This window comes from Genypterus blacodes, unplaced genomic scaffold (genome assembly GCF_046128005.1).
Source record: "Genypterus blacodes isolate CSIRO-AG114 ecotype Tasmania unplaced genomic scaffold, CSIRO-AGI_Gbla_v1 ptg000022l_1, whole genome shotgun sequence".
Classification (NCBI taxonomy): domain Eukaryota; kingdom Metazoa; phylum Chordata; class Actinopteri; order Ophidiiformes; family Ophidiidae; genus Genypterus; species Genypterus blacodes.
Window position 1 is genome coordinate 1,578,223 of NW_027466835.1, and position 18,554 is coordinate 1,596,776.

The 18,554-nt window shown below is 45.3% G+C and overlaps 3 protein-coding genes across 6 annotated transcripts; all 3 read right to left on the reverse strand.

Annotated features, from left to right (window-relative positions):
• Positions 1-117: 117 nt before the first annotated feature.
• pycr1a (pyrroline-5-carboxylate reductase 1a) lies at positions 118-3,573 on the reverse strand. Of its 4 annotated transcripts, none has more exons than XM_076143286.1 (8): positions 3,513-3,573; positions 3,140-3,223; positions 2,963-3,033; positions 2,480-2,659; positions 1,741-1,962; positions 1,501-1,593; positions 1,116-1,279; positions 118-875 (listed from the first exon to the last, which is right to left on the reverse strand). In XM_076143286.1, the coding sequence occupies exons 2-8, from the start codon at positions 3,204-3,206 to the stop codon at positions 707-709; spliced, it is 966 nt and encodes a 321-aa protein (XP_075999401.1). In that variant the 5' UTR covers positions 3,207-3,223; positions 3,513-3,573; the 3' UTR covers positions 118-706. The 4 variants fall into 4 exon arrangements, with proteins under 4 accessions (XP_075999401.1, XP_075999400.1, XP_075999398.1 ...); XM_076143285.1 differs by having other exon boundaries at positions 3,140-3,241; XM_076143283.1 differs by having other exon boundaries at positions 3,422-3,565.
• Positions 3,574-4,574: 1,001 nt separating this feature from the next.
• On the reverse strand, positions 4,575-6,465 carry myadml2 (myeloid associated differentiation marker like 2). The gene has a single exon (XM_076143149.1). The coding sequence runs from the start codon at positions 5,840-5,842 to the stop codon at positions 4,931-4,933; it is 912 nt and encodes a 303-aa protein (XP_075999264.1). The 5' UTR covers positions 5,843-6,465; the 3' UTR covers positions 4,575-4,930.
• Positions 6,466-7,281: 816 nt separating this feature from the next.
• notum1a (notum, palmitoleoyl-protein carboxylesterase a) lies at positions 7,282-14,174 on the reverse strand. The gene is made up of 11 exons (XM_076143005.1): positions 13,607-14,174; positions 11,416-11,468; positions 11,092-11,187; positions 10,665-10,725; positions 10,488-10,546; positions 10,287-10,389; positions 9,998-10,189; positions 9,798-9,895; positions 9,528-9,675; positions 9,395-9,442; positions 7,282-9,280 (listed from the first exon to the last, which is right to left on the reverse strand). Exons 1-11 carry the CDS (start codon positions 13,936-13,938, stop codon positions 8,974-8,976), a joined length of 1,497 nt encoding a protein of 498 aa, XP_075999120.1. The 5' UTR covers positions 13,939-14,174; the 3' UTR covers positions 7,282-8,973.
• Positions 14,175-18,554: the final 4,380 nt, after the last annotated feature.

Below are 18,554 nucleotides of genomic sequence, written 5' to 3' on the forward strand. Positions count from 1 at the left end.
ACAAACTGATGTGTATATATTTAATAATAAAGTTAATAGAAAACAACGCTCTGATGTTGTATGAAATATACTTTTTTAGTTCATACTGAGTGTATAAACAACAACAACACGACTCTGGATCTGCACAGTAGCAAGTGAAATCAGCTCCACCTCCTCTGTCATGAGACAGTTTAACTTTAATTGAAAGCACAGTGTTGCACAGATCTTACAGTGTCAGCTCCCCTCAGAACATGTGAGCTCCTGAAAGCCACGTCACCACGTTTAAACTGCTGTTCAAGCTCACAGTCCAGTCAAGAAGAAGAGATGACAGGTACTATTAGACTGCAAGGTAACAATTACAAACGTAAACAAACCAGTCAGGTAAAGGGAATATATACATTTCACTGTGATCCACATCCTTAATTTAGTGGACATTTTCACAAAAAGGCCTCCTAACATTCCATCTAACTGAACACTAACACATTTTGACCTTTTGAAATATTAAACCCATTAATATTAAAAGAAATGCCACAATAACCCCCCAAGAACATAATGCACCTTCACTGAGTTCATGTGCTTTATGCATTTTAAACCAAAACGTCAAATAGACCCGTATAATATTGACCTCACACTTTTCTCCAGTTAAAACATTAGGTTTGCTTCTGTTTGAACAATTTCCAGTGGCACAAGAACTCACATAGGATGTGAAGAGAGAGCAAGAACATATTCAGCTCTTCTTGTTTCTTGGGTTGTTGGTGTTGAAGAGACTAATCCCACCAGACCTGACTCCATCAGCTTCCACAGTCACTCCTGACTGCTGCAGCACTTTTTTCAAAGTTGTCTTCTTTATGGCAGCTGGGGAGATCGTCTCTTGGTCAGCCAAATACTGAAGCTCCCTATTGAAGGAGGACAGGAGCACAGAGGGTTTGATTTACCATCACGTCTTCAGTTTATCACTAGATTATCATCAACCAGGGAACAAAATACTGTGTCAAATTACTTGCCTATGGCTCCATCTACTGCACAATTTATAAACAGAACATTAAGACATCACGCTTTGGACAACATTGAATTGAAAACATGTGTAGCGTGTCCTAATGACACAAAATAAGAGCACAACTTTCTTATCAACCTACCTAGTCCTAATGCAGGAAGCCTCTACAGCATTGATCAGCAGGCTACGGAAACCACCGCTCTCCATGACATGTAGGGCGTGGATGGTGGCGCCCCCTGGTGAACACACATTGTCCTTGAGTTGACCAGGGTGTTGCTCTGAGTCCAACAGCATCTTGGCTGCTCCCTTAAAAGAGCAAGACACACATTAGGGCAGACATTAGGGCATTGACTGTGTCCTAGTGGTCCTGTATCTTTAAGTTTATGTCTCCATCCATTTGACAGAGACTTCAGTTCACATCTGGCATCAGAGCACCAACCAGCACACTAAGTTAGTCTCTACTTGCATGTCCCAAGTTGAATACAAGATTTTGTAATTTTTCTAGCATTTACCAATCATTTTCCTACCAGCAAAGCTTGGGCTCCGAGGCGTACGGCCAGTCTCCTGGGCAGGCCCATCTTCACTCCACCATCAGCAAGAGCATCTACAGCTGTGAACGCCTACAAGGTCATAAATGACAAATCACGTCTCAAACTACTGTCAGGATGATAGAAACGAAGAAAATTACATAAAGGGCCCATTCCATTAGGTACAGGAAATTGCAGGGAACTCGGCATTGCAAAACACACATTACATGAGTGACTCACATAAGCAGGGCCGCTGCCGCTCAACCCAGTCACGGCATCAATCAAGTCCTCTTCCACCTCCGTGCAGTAACCTACACTGGCCATCAGCTGCTCCAAGAGCCTCCCATCCTCCACCTCCGCGTGCGTCCCTGTGGCATACACAGTCGCACCCTCACGCACCACCACAGGAGTGTTGGTCATCAGGCGCATCACCTTTGGACCAGGGCGATACTGCTGCAGCTTCTGCAAGTGGGAACATTGCACTATTTTAGGGATTCACTTGAAATGGCTTTGCTGAAAGGATCCACAAAACCTGGTTTATCAAGTATGCATTAGTTTCTTTCTTTTATCGACACATACATTTACTTTTTTACAGTACACAACACAACGTATGGCAGCATTTAGTAATTAAAAAAGCATGAGTTTGAGTGTGTTAAGTGTGAACGCCAAAGCAGTGTGACACGTCCCAGCTTGTAGCTGTTATGCCCGAGGGCCTGAGAAAAACGAGCAGAGTGTTAGAGTTTCAGAGCAGAGTGTTAACTACAGCTCACAAATAGCTGCACAGGATGGTTAAGGCAGGATTTCAACACCATTGTACCACAATTCAGCATCAGAGATAAGAGAGAGTAAACAATATGTAGAAATATTGTCATAAATAGTGTCTTTGGAGTGGTGGTGTGTATTTTTATGAGTCTCATGGAGCTCTGCAGCCATCAGACCCTGTGCAGTCTTGGGTAGACAGGGAGTGCCGGTCACTTGCCTTCTCTATGGAGCTGATGGTGACACCTGCAGCACAGGACACAATAAGGTGACGATCTTCAATGTCCGGCCCGATCTCATCCAGGACAAACGGGATGATGTGGGGCTTCACAGCCAGGAAGAGAACATCACTTTTGCTGACGGCTTCTTTGTTGCTGATGGTTAAATTCACACCCAGTTTCTGTAAAGAGAGAAGCATTTTGATTACATAAGTATTTCATTAGGACTATAATACATGTGTGACCTACATGCACAGAGATAAACAATATAAAAGGCTGTAATTACACCAGAAACAGCTCATCTCTCAAATAAATCACCTTCAACCGACACCTGTTGTAAGTAAATAATGAGTCCTATTTGTTAGAGATTCCTGTTGCTTCATCTTTCACGTTTGTTCACTTTTAAAGCGCACACACACAAAACACACATAAATAAACCTACAGAATTAACTTGTAAACACTGCAACATAATCCATTGTACCCACCCGCAGCCCCTGCACGGTGGGGAGATCTGTGTCCGGGGAGCTGGCGGTGATCCGGTGGGTGGAAATCACGCCTAGGTGGAGAAAAGTGACCAGAGTGACTGATTGCAATCAAATATCAGATATAAATGGAAGCACACACACGCCTGTATGTGATGTATAGAAGGTGACGTGACTTACCTGCAGCAGCGAAGCCTCTGACCAGAGCGTGAACCAGCTGGCCCGCTCCGATGAAGCCCACACTCATGCCGGCTGTCACTGTGTCTGGAGACGACCGACACACTTATACAACCAACAACAACACAAGACAATAGCGATAATAAGCCTGTAACAGCTGATCCGAACCGTGACGCATTATGGGTCGTAAACAAACACGACTTCCTGCTTAACTGTTGGTTAAGTTTGAACACACGGTGGCAGCACCGGCACAACAATACTGACAATGGCTGCAAACACACTTACAAATATGAAGGAGGAACTGAAAGTTGACAGAGTGGCCCAGTGACCCGTGAGCCGATGAGCAAGGCACCGGGGAAACAGAGGGGACACCTACCGCGCACCGTCCAGCGTCAACGTGGATCCCTGCCTGTACCTGGTGGTGGAGAGCGGTTGCGATTGACTGACGTGCGGAGGAGCCAATCAGTGAGCTGCTTAGGAGGCAGCGTGTTGTAGCTGACCAATCGCGTAGCAGGATTTGTAATATGAGGGCAGGGCGCTGTGAGGCTCGCCGGGTGCGCCAGGTTTGTGCTGGGTGAGGCAGAAATGGTGGCCAGGTGCCAAAGCAGGTGATAGGAATGAGACTTTGAGGGTTTGGAGCAGCGAGGAGATGCAGAAAGAGTGTCTATGAAGCATTTAAAACGGAGTTTAAACGCAGTCTGAGTAAATAAGGAGCTTTTCTGGTCTTATAGTATTCCCAGTATTTACAACTTTCACGCTAAATGTCTTAACAAATTCACTCTAATTAACATTACATTTCTTCGTTGTCTGTAAATGTTGCTGTTTGTATCGAGGATAAGCAGGGATGAGATATAAACATTTTAATTATTATTGTGAGAAACTGCACATCTGCTCATTTGGACTGAATTTCAAAACCCAAGCCAGTCTGAGAGGAACAGTGTGTGTACTAATCCTGCTCGTTACACACAGAAATCAACCCATAAAATGTACTAATAACTATTTTATTGAACATGGAACAGAATCAGAAGCTATCAGAACAATTCAAATCGTCACATGACACATTGGTGGATGTCCTTAAATACTGTGGCATTACTGTGAAAGCAATATCATTACCAATTACATATGAAATAACAAAAAATACTAGAAAATGGTCAAAAAAAAAAAACAATCAAAACCAAATATACTACATTACTTTGAATAATACTTCAACAAATCCTCTTCACTTTTCTGTTAACAACACATTCCAGTGCATACTTTGACTTGAGATGCTTTTTTAGATACACTTTCATGCTGTTTACTGTTAAATATATTAGTGTTTAGCCTTTTCAAAAACACATGAAACAATCCTTTCTAAGACAATAATACTGTTGAGATGAAACATAATGATACACTCTCATAGCTAATGTAATGTAATGTAATGTAATGTAATGTAATAGGTCTGTCTTGTTTGAGACCACCAACGCAACTTGGAGTTGAGGGGGTTGTCGGTGCTGAGATGGACATATTTTCTGGGGTCCACTGTGAGAGGAGCTGCTGAGGTCAGCTCTTCTGTACACCTGGCAAACAAGCTCTCCCTGGTAGGTCACTGCCTGTATCATGTAATACTGTTAGTTCTGCTGCCACGTGCAGAGGCTCAATGCTCTATGAATACTGGTCACAAAAATGTCACACTGAGATAAGGTCATGAACGGGGAATGAGCCCTTCACACAAACTGACTGTGGAGAGCACGTTGGCCTCAGACTTTATTTTTGTCTCTGTGATCCCAGACAATCTAAGACGGGGGGAAGAGTTTCTCAAACAGCAGAGTTGGAGACAAAGCGGATCCTCTGGGAGTAGACCAGATCGATGAAGTACAGGATCAGGTTGACATTGGTGAACACTGCCACCACCAGCTTACTATCCCAGGGACAATCTCCACGCGGGCAGTTCTCAGGACGAGAAGTGGTGCCGTACTTCTTGTCGAAGCTGAAGATGGGCCACACCAGTGCAGTACTGAGGTAGAGGATCATAGCGAAGAAGGTGTAGACAACCACAAATCTGTCAAAAGGGAACCGCAGGGCAGCGGTCCTCCCGGAAACTGTTAGAACGACCACTATCACGGTGAGAGAGAAACACAGGCTGTACACCACTACACAGTACTGGGTGGCAATGTGGAGGGTGTATTCACTGTCATTGGCCAGGGCCCCAAAAATGATGCAAGCCACAAAAGCCTGGACCACCTTGAGTAGACCGGAAACAGTGGCCATGTACCCCACTACAGCCCCGGGCTTGGCTCGAGTTAGGAACACCTCAGCTCCGTAGGGGAAGCAGCAGAAACTGGAGATGACAGTAACAGAGATGCGGTAGATTTGGGCATCACAGTCGTCCTCAGGGCACTCTGTCTGGAGGAAGTAAACTGGGTAGACCACAGAGGCAGTGATGTACATGAGTGTTGCCAGCATGGCAAACGCCACTGTGAAGTTGTCCCAAGATATGGGCATGCAGGCGTGAAGCCGCGTAACATCCAGGGTGAACACCACCAGTGTGACGGCAAAGCTGAAGCACCACACAAACATGCAGAAGTTTCCATAGCTGGCGCTGTAGTCTGCACCGTGCGACACCAGGGCCATTATGGTGCAACCAAGCACCAGCTGGCAAATCCGAGCGGCACCCAAAGGTGACAAGACAGCTGCCTTGTTGAGGTAGTGTCCTCCATGGGAGTCCATGGTCCTGGCTGACCCCCCAAAAAGCAGCTGGTTTTCCTGATGAAATGCTGTATGCCCGTTTCTTTGTCTTGTGCTTGTGGTCTGCCTGTCTGTATTCACAGGCCTCGCCCTTTCCTTGGTTGCCTTTTATAGATGGTCCTTAATTACAAATCTCTGTTAAAAAAAAAATTCCTGTGCTTGCTTCGTAATTACAGTGGTGTGCTTAAGGTCAAATTACATTCACACACTGCTCTGTAGAACTCTGTAGCTTGTGACTATTTAGTTATAATTTAAATATAAAGTAGTCTATATAAGTAAACTTTTAGTATTTTAAATCAGTGAACCTGTAAGGCCACACAGGCCTATAAGCATTTGTCCCTCATAATACTGGAGAAGTATCAATATTTGAATAAATGTGTATCAGAATGAGATTGTTACCCTGATCCTACTCAAAGCTCTGTGTCATCAGACGCCTTTCGCTCTCTTCATTCTCTTCAGTCTACTCGCTTCGGTTACCAAGCAGTCCAGTGTGTCTCATGAAAAGGTGAAAGTGAAGTTCAGGCTTTTCTGTCAAGTTTTCCTCCAAAAGTGATCCAGAGACCAGTCCTTGAACAGGTGGGTTAGTTTGTAGTCTTGCCACTCACAGAATCAGCCCTGGTAGCTGTGCAGGTCGCTGCTCCCCAAAGTCACTCAAAGCGAGGCCTCTGTCTCTACCTCCTTCTCTTTCTGTTTCTGTCTGACTGTGCTTCTCTTGAAAATGGTCCCTCTCTTTCTTCCTCACACAAACACTCCTCTCTCTCTCTCTCTCTCTCTCTCTCTCTCTCTCTCTCTCTCTCTCTCTCTCTTTCTCTCTCTCTCTCTCTCTCTCCCTCTCCCTCTGTCTCTTGTGTGTCAGTATGTCCTCGATGCCTTGCCAGGGGTGGTTGTTTAAATGAAAGTATGTGCCGAGCCCAGGGTTACAGGCCTAGCCAGTGCTAAAAATAGGGGGTCTATATTCCACAACAGGGTGGGGTGGGAGGCTGCATGCAGGCAGGCGGCATGGGAGTCATATTTCTGGGGAGCACCCAAAGAGACTGAGTCAGAGCTCATTCGGTGCGAAACTGGCATTTATACACAGTGTAATGACAGGGAGGGAGGCTTAGACTCCCATTAGAGACAGAAATTACATACAAGTCCAGAGGGATGATTATATATGAGAGATGGCAGATCTGCGCTCTGCATAAGAGCCGTGAAGTGGAAATGGTCTCCTAGTTACTTGAAGTGCGTGAAACTGTCATATTAGTTCTTTTTTTTAAAAGTTTTCTTTTCAAATGTTACTATTTTAAGTTGTTTTTGAAGTTTGATTTAACATCAGGTTGCACAGGCACAAGCAATGTTATTGTTAATGTCAGCTCTTCACTCTTCAGCGAGCTCTGTGTGTGTACACAGTGAAACAGATATTTCCATGTATTTTGAGTCCAAAAGGGGGAAAGAAAACAAGACAGCACAGAGACATTTACCTTGAAGTATCTGTAATGGGTCTTTTTTTGATACAAAGACATGCAATCAACACAAAGAGAAAAAACAAAACAAAAACAGCAATGTATTTACAATTCACAAAGAATCTTTTCTCTGTGAAAATAGCACTTATAAATATGATTTACATAACAAAATAAATATGTAAATTACCGATGTAGCTTGAGTTTTTTTTTCTGTTAAAAAATATGTTACAGAATAAAATTACAATTAGCAATACCTTTCCTTCTCTGGTGTGAAATAGAGGTCCTTTAAAAACATCATTTATAAGACATCATTACATACATCGTCATTATATTAAAAAGTGATCTCTATTATGATATATAAGAAGAGAGTTACAACGGTGAACACTTAAAAAGAACCTATACAAATACTCAAAAAATTATATAATACACAATATTTGTCTCCCTTTGAATGTGCATTGCATTGATTCTGAGGATGTCGCTGAACTACTGAGGTGACCTAATGTGAAAAGCGCATCCTGCCGTGAATGTTTGCATGAACTCTCTTGTATTGGACTGGCGCAGAGAGGTATAGACTGGATGTAACGGCACCACGGTTTATATTTAGCTACTAATAGACCTTAAAGTTCACCTTAGCACCACAGTCGGGCTCAGCAAGTCACGGAGTGTCGTGGCATCTTCACAGCTGCTGTGTCTGAGAAGACGCCACAGCTTTCCCCACACTGAGCTCTACCTTAGCAGGGACATTTTGTAAAACCAAGATAATCACAAGCAAAAATGATCAATACATTTCTTGATTGGTAATGAATCAATCTGATTTCCGTCTTGTCATTTGTGTTGAATTCTAGTTTCAGCAACTTTCTGTGTGTTATTTCATCCGTGTCTCCAGATTCTGTACCGTATGTGTGATTGCACATGAGAACATTTGATCTGTTATCGTGCCACAAATTGATCTCTGCTCTTCTCTGTCTCTCTCTGCTCTTCTCCTCATTGTCCCCCACTGCCTTAGAGGTAAATTTCCTTCTGTCCCGTCCCGATCCAGTGCTTTTCTCGCCTTATCATACGTCCCTTTATATAGGTTACTGTGTGATGAGATGTAAAGATGATCCAACAATAAAAGAAACACTTAGAACAATCTAATACCTTTATATACTCTATAGTTACTATTCAACAAAGACAGCATTCTGAAGTCACTGTTGCACTTTGTGTTGCCTTAACAATGACTAAATATAATCTAGAGAAGGATGAAAATAGTATTTAAAAAAAATTTGAAACATTAATGAGCATCCTTAAAACTGGATTATACTTGTGATCCTTTTTTCTTTTACAAGCAAAAGATAATTTAATAGGAGAGTAGCAGAGAGTTGTGCCTTGTCGTGTTGGCATGTTGCCCCCTGTACTTGTCACCAGTACTGGGGTTGTGAGGAGCCGCGGGATGGAAGGAAAGAGAAAGTGGGACAAATGCAAGTCTCTGTTAGACTGAGGTTTGGTCAAAGGTAAATATGAGGTCATAAGGGGACGGGTTAGGTAGAACAGGTTGTGAAGGGGCACAGGTAGTTGGAGGTATCAGGCCTTGGAGACTGACCAGTGGGACCAGCCATCCCTGCTTGGACTTAGCTTGGAGTTGCTGTGTGCGAGTGTGTGTGCGCGTGTATCTGTGTGTGTGCGTTCCTTTTAGCTGCCGCTGCTGAGCATGCCCAGTAGCTTGCTGGGGTCCATGCCCTGCTGCTGGGCCATCTGTTGCACGTCAAAGCCCATGTGCATGAGGAACTGGATGACGTTCATCTCCTGTCCAGTGAACTGGTCTCGGATGGTGGGACAGGTGGGGTTGCAGTGTGGCCAGGGGCAGCTGTCAATCAAGTGCACAGGACATCCTTTGGGTGGAGCCTTGTTGTTTCTGTTGTTGTCATGGAGACTACGGTCCCAACAGTGCAGCGCCCGGGGCAGGGAGGTGCCTTTAACCTGCACGTCCATCCAGTAACTAAGATACAACACAAGAGGGCGCTGTCAGTTTACAAATGGAAATTGTCTGTACGGAATTCTTTGCTCTGACAAACACACAGTGGGAATGAGAGTTAGAAAATCAAATACTCACTTTCTAGTGATAACTTCATGTGATAAGCAGGCGGGTGCAAACATGGCTCTGAAAAATAAAACAACATAATGACACCTGTAACATTAACAAACGTTAAATTCACTTAAATGATTAAATGAAGATTTGGTCTTACGGGACGTCTTTGAGCGTGTTCCTGAGTTCAATGCCCAGGTTCTGGATGTAACGCCACTGGCCTTCTTGCACAGGTTGGCCAGTCAGCTGGATGTTGTCCACTGTCAACTGGGCCTCATCAAACAGCCACTGGACCACAAACACAGGGCCTGCAGCGGAGGGATAATCCAGCACATTATATTGAACACACACTCAGATATGAGTGAGTGTGTACTTCCTATGAAACACAACATGGGCTCATACAGCTGATGTCACGGAAAGCAAAACTCACTTTTTATGGATGGAAAGACTCTGTAGCCAAAGAAACAGTTCCACTCTTCTCCTTCGTGTGCCACCCTGCACCGCTCTGGCACCACGCCTCCCCAGTACCTGATGGAGCAGGTGAACAACATGGACAAAGGTTTGATGTCTACATCAACAGCCTGATGAACAAAAACATTCCCGCTCTCATGAGTGTGTTGTCCTCCATACTTGATGCCTCTCTTGATGGTCTCGGTGGGCGTGCAGCTGGCTGTATCCACACAGTCAGTGCAGTGGTACTGCTTGTTGTCCAGGAACCAGCCGGAGTCAGACAGGCCTCGCACTTGAATCCCAGTGTGGCCGAGGCCCTCCAGCAACTCTGCCACGCTGTCCACATTCAGCAGGACCCCAGTACCACCGGCACTGCACAGAGAAACAGATTTGTACACATATATACGGTAAATACAAACACACCAAGATGGCAAATGGTTACATAAAATGATTTCACATGTTTACACACCTGCTTCCTGCTAGTAGGAGGATCTTTGCGTTGTCCAGACCTTTGTTCAGCAGGTCCTTTACAACCTCCTGAATAATCAATGAGCCCATGAAGGCATAACCATCTGAGCAGAGGAGAAAGAGATGTTAGTATTGCATCATAACACTAGAACATTTGAGGAGAGGTGCATCTGATGATTGCGACGATTCAGTGTTGACTTACTCTGTTCTGTTTTGGCTGTGGCGCCGCTCCACACGTCACTAGAACAGTACGGGATGAACCTGAGCGAGCCATAGAGTCTCATGTTAAGACAGCATGTGCAGGATGTGAAATTTACCAGATGTGACTAGGTATGAAGTGCCAACACACACACACACACACACACAGGAGTGGACTTACACCATGTTGGCGTTCCACCAGTGAGGGTTTTCTTCGGGCAGTGGAGACAGGATCCCCGTGCCTGCAGAGACAGCGAGGCACAGATCAACGTGTATCATTAGCCATCCTGGCACTCCCACACACATCCTCTTCCTCCTCATCATCATCACCACGTGGATTACAGTTATTATGCCACAATGAGAGAGAGAGGCGTCTCTGTTCCTGCAGCAGCGGGCGCCATGTCGCCCTACGCCGCAGCTACACTATGACTGGGTGTGGGTCTGAATAACACTGCAGATGAGCGCAGATACATCCGGTCCTTCTCATTACTGGGACTTTACTGTGTGAGCTCTCTGTACTTTGTTCACTCTGCAAGCAGGTCAGGATTTGCTTACAGGCCACAGCCGGGCTAACTGTGATGCTGATGATGGGAGGATCTGAAGCTCACCTGTTTTGGTTTGGGGCCACTTTGATGAGCTCATCAGTCTCCTCATGGTCTCATACCGGCTGTCACAGTTGTCTTTGTGGAAGCAGTACCAGCCGCCTGGATGTAGACACACAAATGCTCAGTTTAGATGCTTTAGTTTGTCATAGAAACGGCTGATTCATTGACCAAAACAGGCTGAAGTCTGTGAGGATTCTAGGTCAGTCAATTCAGATTCTTAGATAATTTTTGTGGACAATACAGCTGGAGATAAACATGTGAATCTTGGGCATCAAAGGGAAAACAGGATGAATATTGGACAGTCATAAACTCATTCATAATACTGACCCTCCAGGAATATCAGCCACCGTCTGCTGCCTCGTGATTCTTTCAAATAGTACCTACAAGAGAACAAAGAGTAACACTTCATAAGAACACAGTGTCAGTGATCGGTGATGGTGATGTTGAAGGAAAACACACATGACATCATTATCTTTTCCAAACAAAGATGGCTTGGTTCTTTGTTGATTCTTGTCTCTAACAGTAGACAGGAAAGGAACATAAAAGAAAGAGCATAACCCCACACAGACTCCATGCTGTCCCCTATCCTCCCCCCTCTTCTTCTGCGGATGCCATTTGACGATATGCTTCATGTTTAATGTGGCAAAGCTAACTAACATACCAGCATTTCCTCCTCTGTGACACTGAGCTCATCAGAAATGGAATGATAAGAAACACAGTGAGCTACCAAAGCTTTATTTGGCCGGTGTACATGTCAACACACAGACTTCAGCCTGTCTGTGTTGCTTCGGGCGCCCATGGCCCTGAGATAAAGCCTCTTTTACTCACATCCCCGCTGACCTAAAGCACATTTATGGTCATATTCATACCACACCATGACTTTTGAGCTGTGTGTCTAGTCACCCAGAAGAGGGCAACGCTATCATGAAGCTCTAGGCTGCAGGAAGCACCGGAGTCCACTACACCTTTCTTTCATTTAACAGGCTACTTATTCAATATGAGGAGGACCAGGATATCCAGTGTATAACAGATGAGGAAGCCTGAAAAGTACTTTTCAGAGCGCAAAGGAGCTTTAACCACAGAAGCAAGAAGCTCCAAATGTGCTCCTATGATGCTGAGAGATGGCGTTATGTGTGTGTGTGTGTGTGTGTGTGTGTGTGTGACCAAACTCAAGTGACTGTCAACCACATTCCAGCTCATTTAAAGAGAGCCTGGGCTTTAATGTCTTATATTGTTATTGGTGTACATGCTGGACATGTTCACTCTGCTTCCAAACAACGAGGAGAACAAACAGCATCTCCTACCTACGTGTCTTAATCCAGACAACGATCACACAACCTTTACACACGATTGGTTTCCCTTCACACAACCATGTGGGCACATGTGTAGCTGTGTGTGTGTGTAGCTGCTGGTCACGGGGTGCATTAGTCTCCCTGAGTGACAGCAGCCACACTGGTGACTGCCATCATGCCATCTGCCATCATGCCACTGTCCCGTACGAGCTCGTCCTCAGAGCTAAAAGGTTCACAGGCTGCTCTCTCACTGGCTCTCTGGGATTTAACCGGAATTAGACAGGAAACTAAATCCTTCCAGGGACGTGGCTATCATAGCAAAAATCCATTTCAGTCGTGTGCCTTCACTGGAATAAAACCCAAAGCACACTAGTAGACACACACACACACATACACACACACACACACACACACGCCAAATCCCTATTTTACGACACAGGCAACATGAACAGTATCATTAAAGCCTTTATGTAACTGTATATACTGCATGTACACAACACCTGCTCTCCCATTCCCATCGCCTTGTTGCTATAGTAAACTTACGCAATGTGATGTCATCCTATTTTTAAAGTTTAATCCCGTTTGAGACAACATATCATTTCGTTCCAAAGCACAACCGTGACATCTGCTCCTAAACTGATAAACATCCATCACACCGCGTCTCAGCTCAGGTGGCGGCAGGTTTACGTGCCAAAGTTCACCTGCAGAGAGAAGATCAAGCGACGTCTCGATGATTACGCAACCGCAGGGCCACAGTGGCTCGTGTGGCTGCAACAACGGCGACGATCAGTCAGTCAGAACCAAGCAAACGCGTTGATGAAGCCACGAACAGACCCCGAGCACGTTTCAGTTTCAGTCTCCGCCAACCCAGTCCCCCTCTTGCCCTCTGCGTTTGATTTTGCTCAAAGGAAATGAGGCACAGACTGTGTGGTGATCCACAAATTTCACGCTCCACTGACGCAAAACTGTTTTGTGTTATTCTGAAGCAGCTCATTACTCTTGACACCCAGATTGGTATGATATTGAATTCTTAACTCGAGGGGTACAAACAACTTTTACGCAGAGCAGATACCTGTGGATTAGTGGCGCTTTTTACGCGCTGGTAAGCATGGCACCCTGCTGGAGTACTCTTGAGCAAAACACGTAAAAAATTCCCGGCTCCAGGCTTTGATCCTTCGCTCTGGGTAACATTCATTTATTCAAGGTAATTTTTTTGCTCTACGTACCCCGCAGGACTTCCGTCGTTGCAGGTGACTGACGTATTCTCCAAAAAGTTGAGCTTCATGTCGTAGTCGAGCTTCTGGGCCGAGCAGGGGTAGAGGGACTGCGCCAGGTTCTTCACTTGTGTCATGAAGTTGTCCCTGTTCTCCTCCACGGCGGTGAAATCCAGAGGGAAGCTCTCCGTCGTGTCGCCCCGGTCCGCTCGGTATGTGGGAGGAGGTGGCGCCCGTCGCGGTTGCGGGTTGCGGCCGCCCCGGTACCTCCGAGCGCAAAGAGCTCCGGGCTGCATCAGCACCAGCAGCAGCAACACTGATGAAACAATCCTGATCGCTGACATGTTTATCCCTGATCGGCCCGCAGCGGCTTTAAGATCTCCTTAGTGATGGATGCGAGAGAGACAACAACAATTACGCAAAAATTACGCACCGTTTTGGAGACGCCACCGAGCGCGTTAATTCTTATGTCAACCAAAGTCTAAAGTCCTCTCAGCTCAGCTCCAGTCCTCTATAGACCTCAGGGTGATACTATGTGCTGTTTATTCTCTCTCTTCTCTCAGCTGTTTACCATCCAGCACACCGGCGCTGCTGCTCCAGTCCTGCCATGCTCTTGTATTTTATTCAAACTTTCCCCCCTTGTGTGTCCGTGCAGCCAATCGCAGCAGCGGGGCAGGACTCGGGGCACGATCAAGCGTGGCAGACTGGCCCCCCCACTACACACACACACACACACACACACACACACACACACACACACACACACACACACACACACACACACACACACACACACACACACTTAAGGGGGGCAGTGAGGCTCCATGCGTTGGTTCTTTTCATCCGCGATGTTTTATTTGATGTGGTGGCTTTTATTGGCCTTGAAATGCCGATTTCCCATTCCAACGCAAATTTATGCAATGGGAATGTGCAACAGTTTGTATGAAGATGGTGGGAAATGTTGTGGGAAAATAACTTTCTGTCTTTATTTATTTATTTATTTATTTATTAACCAATCAAACCAATCAATGTGTTAAATTAATTGAATCAGTCCTACAGTGTGATGTATGATGATGATGTGTGACTTGGGCCCTCATCTTTCCCACATAAACCTGGAGATTGTTTAGGCTTTCATTATGCCTGTTTTCGCACTCTCCCGAATAAATTGATTATTTTTACTCCTGAGTCTTCTCAATTGTCTCACTCCAAATTTCCACCACAGTTTGGCGATGTCGGCAGGATCTGACGCCTGACTGGGTGAACTGCTGCGGCGGGAACGGTATCAGTCGACAAATAGCGATTTCTCCCCTCTCACCAAGCGGTGGGGTGAGCAGACGTTCCGCCACAGCCCTGGGCAATGCTCAGATCCTTGAGGGGTAAAGAACCCGGTGGCTTCTGTAGGGGTAAGGTTATTTACTCAAAAAGAGAAATCCTTGTTGGACAAGGTAACCGGTTTTGGGAATGCCTTGTGGGACAAGGCAACAGTCAAAGTAAACTAAAAGGTGAGGAAGACAATCTATCACCAGCTGCATCTGCATGAGAACGAACTACAAATGCAGTTTGCGTCAAATAAATAAATGGTAGAAGCTGGGATTTCCGGTTAAAGGAAGTTTCAGCCTAAATCAATTGGAACAACTACGGGGTAAACTAATAGGAAAAGAGGAGAGCGATGTACTGAAAACGGGGTGTTGTGGGTTAACAACCAGAAGTGACCCACTGCAGTGTGAAGGAATACATTGATTCTTCATTTTACTCCTGAGTCTTCTCAATTGTCTCACTCCAAATTTCCACCACAGAAAACTATTCGCATTTCAACATCAATAATGTTATGATTCATTGTATTTTGTTTCAAATCAAAGTTAAGATCTGGTGTGTGTACCTGTGTGGAGAGGTCACGAGTTTCCAGAATATCATCTCTCAAAGCTCCAAAACAAACAATCACTTCCACCATCTTCAGTGCTTAAGATGAAGGAAAAGGACACAGACACTTTTTTTATTCGGTTGGAGCCTCCAAGATCAAAGCAGCCATCACTCTTTCTACCCCCCTCCCCTCACCCCCAATACACACACACCCCAATACACACACACACACACACACACACAGTCAGTCTCTTCCAAACTTCGCTGGTCTACTGTATATTTGAAGTGGAGCAGAGCATCCTGACGGGTAGCCAGCGTTTTAACACAGGAATGTCTCTTTATAGTCGCAGTACAGACGTCCCTCCAACAGGCTCTCATTTAAAGTTGAAGTGCAGACAACTAGAAAATGTAATCGCTGACCAAAAATAGTGGTGGTTCTTTGTTTTTTGCCTCTGATCATTGCGACCGCGTGACATTAACTGAGAGGAGCGGACAAGCAGGGACGCTTTAGGGACGTAATTATCTAATGTCACGGTCGCACTAACATGCACATTTGCTTTTGTTTGTTTTCACCAAAGCAACATGGGGAAGCTGCTGAAGTTGTGCGTGATTGAAGAGGCTTTTACTGCCGCACGGCCCCCCGGATTGATGAACGTCTCATTCAGGTGGTGTGATCAGAAAGAGACAGGAAGGGAGTTTAGTGCCAGAAACTCACTGTTTGAGGCAGCGTGATGTCTGACTTTACACTCTTTTCTCTCAACTTGAAAAGCATCTTCCACAAATCCACATGACCTGAGCACATGCACCTAAAAGTTGGAAGTGTTGTGTGTATTTTTTTTAAAGCAGGTAAGATGGATATGAAGTCACCGGCAGCACTGATGGTATTCATTGAGGACTTCAAACAGATGCTTGTATAGATTAAAACATTGACCTCCCTGTTTTATCACACGTCATCCCCAAAAATGTAACCCTGAAATCACTCGCAGATGGACGCCGGCCTCTGAAACACGCACGTCCAAGAGGAGGAGATGCCCCGGTGGCGTGTGTGTGCGTGTGTGTCAAAATGTCCCCTGACCTCAGCCGGCGAGGGCGCTGCTGGGAGCCGCAGATGCAAACACTCGGCGAACGCACGAGACGAGACGAGACGAGACGCCGCCGATGATCTAAAGGAGATTCAAATATTTCACAAAGGATTCTGTGCTCAAGCTGCAAGCAGTGTTTGAATTTAAAACATATAGATCCACCAACCAGAAAGAAAGACAAGCTTCAAAACTGGAGATAAGTCAGAAAGATGGAGTTTTCCACCTGACGAGTGTCTCCTAAAATGTGAATTTGTTATGATTTATTTACAGATTTGTCATTATTTTATACATAACTCTTCAAAATGAATGTGACAAGGTTGTTCATGCTGCCTGAAATCTTATATCTCAGTATTTGGGGGTTGAATATGCACTAATTGGAACATGCATCAGATACGTGTTTTGCTACTGTCGGTGCACAGTGCCGCACATTCTGCTGTGCACCTTGTTTGAACTCCAGACACTAAGCCTCTCTGGCTCTCACTGGTAATTCTCTCTCTCTCTCTCTCTCTCTCTCTCTCTCTCTCTCTCTTTCTCTCTCTTGCTCTCTCTCTCTCCCTCTCTTTTTGCCTGCCATCCTCTGTGTGTAGCATAGGCACAAATTTAACCATGCAAGTCCAAGCGGATTAATCCTAGAATTAGGTCATTCGAGAATGACCCAGCTGTTCTGATGGCAGTCCCTCAGAAGTGCCCCTGTAGCCCCTGTAGCCCCCCACGGCCCCCCGCCCCGCTCCAACTCCAGGCCTCCTGTGAAAGTCAAAGCTTGTCTTTCATCTCCGATCAGTTGCATGTGCCCTCACAGATCCACAGGTTTTACTGCTTAAGTCTGGGCTGGCAGCATTGATCATGTGACCGTTGCCTGCCTGGCGTTCAGACACATCACAGCTCTGGGAGCGCGCTCCGTCTACGCAGCCTGCCAGTTCTGCTCACTCATCCCCATCTTCCATCTCCCCATGCCTGTTAGTTTTGATTTGCACATGCTGTTGTCGAGGGTCCATCCATGATCATCAAATGCTGCTAGTTGGAACTGTTAGGTCAGGTTACATCAAAGAGATCAGGAGGGATCAGCCTCTTGAAAGGGACAGGCTCTGGCTCACATCATCAGAAACAGGTGGAGGTCCTCATTGGAAGAACAAAGGAGAGATCACCATCTATAAAACTTTTGTATTTCATCGAGGAGTTTCTTTAAATTCCTTTAATGTGCCACCCTCTCTTTTACAGAGCCGGCAAACTGCTCAGCTCCAGCATGGAACATATGCTATCAGGTTAGGGATTGTGGGACTCGACCGCAGCACTAAATCCTGTGAAGGTCACAACAGCAAAGCCTGAGGCTTAGTGGCCACAAAGTGTTTAAGTCTAGAAATCTGCTAAAAGCCAGAACGAAAAGGGAAATGGAAATCTAAGGAATATGACTCAGGTGTTACGAATTAGATGAAAAGTTGTTGAAACCTTCAGAGGTTTTGTTTATATTGTCGTAATGAATCTTAATTTCTCCTGTGGCTTACGTTTCCTCGCTGCCTCTTCAAAAGAGACCGCAGCAGACTTTGACATTTAGTTGATTGTTTGTCGTGGCTTATTATGACGGCGCAGCGGTGCACTCTGCATAAAAACAAATATTCTCTTATTCATGCCAAGACGTCGGCTCAATTTAATGGTGATCATAGTTGTTTTAGTCAAGCACCCTGAGTATTTGCCTGCATTCTTTTAATGCCTGGCTCATTATTTGATCTGACTGAAACATTAGAGCGCTCTGACATTTGAGGTTATCCGCCCTTGTGAAAACGTTTTGAGGTGCAGCTTCTGTTCTGCGTCACCTTGAGGCAAAAGTCCGGAAGCATTTCCCCTTAATTTCATGTTGAAGCTATTGTTTAAAACCCAAAACAAACATGTACCAAGGTTTTGGGTGTTAACACGCTGTATCGTTCCTTTCATGTACCTCACCACATGTTCCTGATATTAGCCAGAGAATTAGTAAACAACCTTGATCCTGACTTGAGTCAAGAGGTGCCATCTAAGATGTG